At 41.1% G+C, this 5,370-nt stretch overlaps 1 protein-coding gene across 2 annotated transcripts; it reads left to right on the top strand.

The window, feature by feature from the left end:
- Positions 1-1,815: 1,815 nt before the first annotated feature.
- Positions 1,816-4,858, top strand: LOC106590672 (elongin-C). 2 transcript variants are annotated; one of them, XM_014181829.2, is made up of 4 exons: positions 1,816-2,064; positions 2,507-2,541; positions 3,455-3,598; positions 4,373-4,800. In XM_014181829.2, exons 2-4 carry the CDS (start codon positions 2,538-2,540, stop codon positions 4,561-4,563), a joined length of 339 nt encoding a protein of 112 aa, XP_014037304.1. In that variant the 5' UTR covers positions 1,816-2,064; positions 2,507-2,537; the 3' UTR covers positions 4,564-4,800. The 2 variants fall into 2 exon arrangements, with proteins under 2 accessions (XP_014037304.1, XP_014037303.2); XM_014181828.2 differs by lacking the exons at positions 1,816-2,064; positions 2,507-2,541; positions 3,455-3,598 and adding an exon at positions 3,605-3,982 and having other exon boundaries at positions 4,373-4,858.
- Positions 4,859-5,370: the final 512 nt, after the last annotated feature.

Raw genomic sequence — 5,370 nt, 5'->3', positions numbered from 1 at the left:
GGAACGATACGCACGCTGCGCCTTGGTCCGTTCCTACACACACACGTGACAATGTGTTAGTAGTATAACGTGTTAGTAGTATAACGTGTTAGTAGTATAACGTGTTAGTAGTATAATGCGTTAGTTTAATGTGTTAGTAGTATAATGTGTTAGTAGTATAATGCGTTAGTTTAATGTGTTAGTAGTATAATGTGTTAGTAGTATAATGTGTTAGTAGTATAACGTGTTAGTAGTATAACGTGTTTGTGTTAGTTTAATGTGTTAGTAGTATAATGTGTTAGTAGTATAATGTGTTAGTAGTATGTGCTAGTTTAATGTGTTAGTAGTATGTGTTAGTAGTATAATGTGTTAGTAGTATAATGTGTTAGTAGTATAATGTGTTAGTAGTATAATGTGTTAGTTTAATGTGTTAGTAGTATAATATGTTAGTAGTATAATGTGTTAGTAGTATAATGTGTTAGTAGTATAATGTGTTAGTTTAATGTGTTAGTAGTATAATATGTTAGTAGTATAATGTGTTAGTAGTATAATGTGTTAGTAGTATAATGCGTTAATATAATGTGTTAGTAGTATAATGTGTTAGTATAATGTGTTAGTAGTATAATGTGTTAGTAGTATAATGCGTTAGTAGTATAATGTGTTAATATAATGTGTTAGTAGTATAATGTGTTAGTAGTATAATGTGTTAGTAGTATAACATGTCCTCTCACCTATCAGATGATCCATTCAGGCTCTAACTGAGAACCATGCTAAGCTGTACATGAGACATGATCAAACCGTAATAATATGATGAGGGAATAAGATACAGTATGAAGCATATTCTACAAAGTAGAACACACACACACACACGAGTGAGGACAGTGATACACACACAAAAACACACACACACACACACACACACACTCTCGCTCTGTCTTTCACACATGTATGTCGCACTTACTAAAGTCAGGTCGCTGACTTGGCTAGTATGGGTGATCCACACTCATCATGACTAAGGTCACACTTTCCTGTTTGACACGCTCAGCATATCCCTGCCAACCTATCCACCTGTAACACACACTATCACGCTCACTCTGTCTCTACTCTCTCTCTCTCTCTCTCTCTCTCTCTCTCTCTCTCTCTCTCTCTCTCTCTCTTCTCTCTTTCTCTCTCTCTCTCTCTCTCTCTCTCTCTCTCTCTCTCTCTCTCTCTCTCTCTCTCAGGCCTATATTGATAGGGCAGGGGGTTGTGGGGGGGGGTGTGTCTGTCCGCCAGCAGTTGCTGTCCACTGTCAGGACTAGGGCTGACAGGCCTGAACAGCAGTGCCAGAGCTACATTAGCGTGTTAGCCTAGCCAGACCAAAGTTACGTCCTAAAATGGCACCCTATTCCCTTTATGGTGCACTACTTTTGACCAGGACCCATAGGGAATAGTGCTCTGTGTAGGGAATAGGGTGCCATTTAGGATCGACACCAAGCCTTCTGAATGGAGCAGCAGTCTAAGGCGCCCCCTGGAGAGACAGTAGGTTTAACAATCCTATTATGCAATGCAGCAGTTTAGTAAAATTATGACATAATAGGGGATGTTGAAATTAAACAAACTTGGATAAATCATATCGATGGCCCAATGAAGGATAATTCTTCTAACCGTATGGAAACATCTACTATAGCGAAACATTATTATACTATTTCCTTTGCATTGTTGCTGCTATTGTTGTTGTTCTATGACGTTGTTGTAATACTTCTTTTTTTCCACAGAGCTGCGGTGTCGCCCCATTCTACATTGCAAAACCATTCAACAGATATCTTGAAAATGAAGGTGAAAAAGTTAGGAAACCCTATAATTGTTTTGTTTTGTTAAATGCACCTCTAATAAACCTTGAAAATATTTGATAAATTCCACCACCAGATTAGATTTACTTATGTCAACCTTTGACAAATGTCAGACAGGAACTAATGTAAGCGGGAACTTGTATGACCTATTGTGCGGTGTCCTACGGATTGGATTACAGACGCGCAACACTATTTAGCTGAACCGTTTCCTGTGTCAAAATATCTTGCTAGCCGAAACCTCAACTATTGTGTGGTAATGAACATAATGATTTTTTTTAATGACACTATATTGTAAGATGTATTTTTCATCGGATTATATAACTGTATTTTTTGGTACCTTGATTGTTTGTCCAACTGGAAGGCAACGACTGGTTAGCTAGCTAGCTAACATAGCTACTTTAGCTGCCAGCTAGCTAACATAGCTACCTTCTGATAGCTTGGTGCTTCAGCTGTTCTTTTAGGGTAGGGGCTAGATCATGGGCGCGTCTCTGATTCGGGGTTTCCAAGTATTTGAGGGATGCCATGTAAAATATATATATATATATATATTTTTTATATATGTAACGCGTTTCGCTGCAAAATTAAATGCTACATTGTTTGTTAATTAGCCAGCTAACGGTATTTAGCTAGCCACCTGCAATTAGACAATTTGGAAGTGTGGCCATAGTGACTTTAACATAAGTCGTCTGTTTCAGGGACAAGAGTTTTTCGAATTTGGAAGACAAAATGGGTGAGTGGAATTGTTCAGTTGACATGTTCAATGTTTATAGTTTTAGATAATGAATGAAACATGGCAACATGTGGAGAAAATAATTACTAGCAAAGAGTTCATGGCGAGAGGGATAACTGGGCCCAAAATCTCTTCTCCAGCAGCTAAGGGTATCTTTTTTTATTTTTTATTTTTTTTGTATGGAGGTCAAGGAGTGTCTATTTGCTCAAATAAAAGTTGTACTGATATGTGGGACTCTTTACATCCCGGCCATCCAGGACCTCTACCAGGTGTTGTCAGAGGATGTCCCTAAGAATTGTCAGACTTCAGCCACCCTAGTCAGATACTGTTCTGTCTGCTACCGCACTGCAAGCTGTACCGGAGCGCCAGGTCTAGGTCCAATAGAGTTCTATTGGACAGCTTCTACCCCCAAGCCATAAAACTCCTGAATATCTAATCAAATGGCTACCCAGATTATTTGCATGACCCTCTCGCTATTTTTATTTTACTGCTGCTGTTTAATTATATGTTCGAACTATTTCTTATTTGTTTTTTAAACAGCGTTGTTGGTTAAGGGCTTGTAAGTAAGCATTTCACTGTTGTATTTGGCGCATATGACTAATCAAATTTGATTTGATCTTGCCTTCCCTTCTTTTAGAATTGTCTTTCCATTGGCGCGGCCCCTTGAGTGTCTGGTCAATATAATAAATTACAATGAGTTTCTTTTTAAACTTTTTTTTAACTAGGCATGTCAGTTAAGAACACATTCTTATTACAATGAGTTGTTCAGGGGCAGAATGACAGATTTTCTTTACCTTGTCAGCTCGGGGATTCGATCTTGCAACCTTTCGGTTACTAGTCCAACGCTCTAACCACTAGGCTACGCTGTCACCCCAGTTTCAGCAGTCTTACTTTTGCCTCTGCCCCTCATTAGATGGTGAAGAGAAGACCTACGGTGGCTGTGAGGGCCCAGATGCCATGTATGTGAAGCTGATCTCTTCTGATGGCCATGAGTTCATAGTGAAGAGGGAGCACGCCTTGACTTCAGGGACCATCAAAGCCATGTTGAGTGGACCAGGTAAGCCCTTGGCTTCAGGGACCATCAACACCATGTTGAGTGGACCAGGTAAGCCCTTGGCTTCAGGGACCATCAACACCATGTTGAGTGGACCAGGTAAGCCCTTGGCTTCAGGGACCATCAACACCATGTTGAGTGGACCAGGTAAGCCCTTGGCTTCAGGGACCATCAACACCATGTTGAGTGGACCAGGTAAGCCCTTGGCTTCAGGGACCATCAACACCATGTTGAGTGGACCAGGTAAGCCCTTGGCTTCAGGGACCATCAACACCATGTTGAGTGGACCAGGTAAGCCCTTGGCTTCAGGGACCATCAACACCATGTTGAGTGGACCAGGTAAGCCCTTGGCTTCAGGGACCATCAAGGCCATGTTGAGTCGACCAGGTAAGCAGTGTTTGATTTAGCAAAGATTGTGCCTGGTGCTGGTCTACCAACTCAGTGGCCTAGTGGTTAGTGTCTGCTCTGAGATTGGAAGGTTGGGAGTTTAATCCCTGGCCGAGTCATACCAAAGTCTTTTAAAATGGGAACCGGTGCGTCTCTGCTTGGCACTCAGCATTAAGGAGATAGATTACGGGTAAGGCCCTGTTATAGACTAGTGTCCTATCCAGGGGGATGTACATCAAGCTGTCTCACACGACAAAAACAGGAGCTAGATGAGAAACCGATCTAAACTCATTCTAATTGGTTGAGTGGGCCAGGTAAGCAGACATTCAGGACAATGTGTTTGGATTTACATCATCCTAATGTGTCACTTCTCCATTTTTTTTTCCCCAGGTCAGTTTGCAGAGAATGAAACCAACGAAGTGAACTTCAGAGAGATCCCCTCCCATGTCCTGTCCAAGGTGTGCATGTACTTCACCTACAAGGTCCGCTATACCAACAGTTCCACAGAAATACCAGAATTCCCCATCGCCCCTGAGATTGCCCTGGAACTACTCATGGCTGCAAACTTCTTGGATTGTTAAAAACTTCAAAAGAAATGTAGCAGCGTAAAACATTTTTATTTTTTTTGACTATTTAACTTGTTTGCCATGTTGCTTCAGATATAAAACAAAGTGAATGATGAGTAAGTTATGTCAGTATGCTGTGTGAAAATGTTTTTGCACCAGGCTTTGTCCACATTCTGGTAGTGAAGACTTGAATCTTAATCTAATAAACTGATTTGGCTGCTCCAGAATGTGACAGAAGTGGCTACCCCCCCCGTCGTATCCAATCATTCCTTTACCTCCCCACAACAATAAAGTTGAGTGTTTTGGTGCCGATTGGCTCCCTTTTATGTTTTAGTGTTTACAGCTTTACATTGAATCAGAATAGATATTAAAGGTCTGTTATCCTGGTTTATATTCATTAGTGCACACTAGCAAACCATGTCAAAATGTTTTGCAATGGAAACAAGTTTCTTATAGGACATGCTCGGGTAGTCCTTCCCCCCCCCCATCCCCCTTGTTTCAGTTCATATATTTCCATTTAGGTTCTAGTGGACAAAAGCCTGGCAGAATCGTCTTACCTAATATGGTTTTGTTCCCCTGGGCCATCAACCTCTGGGAGTTCAGATATCTGTTCCTGATAATGTGTTCATAGGGTTATACTGGCGTGACGGTAACTGGATTAGCCTGCCAATCCATAGACGGGTTCATGATGTCGTCACACGGCTCCAGTAAAGTGTAGACTCCGTTTTTGCATTTTAGATAATAAAATACCATGGGCGGGGTGGACCTGATCCTAGATCAGCACTGCTTCTCTGAGGCAACTAGATAAATACAGGTCAATGA

The sequence above is a fragment of the Salmo salar genome, chromosome ssa29 (genome assembly GCF_905237065.1).
Source record: "Salmo salar chromosome ssa29, Ssal_v3.1, whole genome shotgun sequence".
Classification (NCBI taxonomy): domain Eukaryota; kingdom Metazoa; phylum Chordata; class Actinopteri; order Salmoniformes; family Salmonidae; genus Salmo; species Salmo salar.
This window is presented reverse-complemented; position numbering and strand designations above follow the sequence as displayed.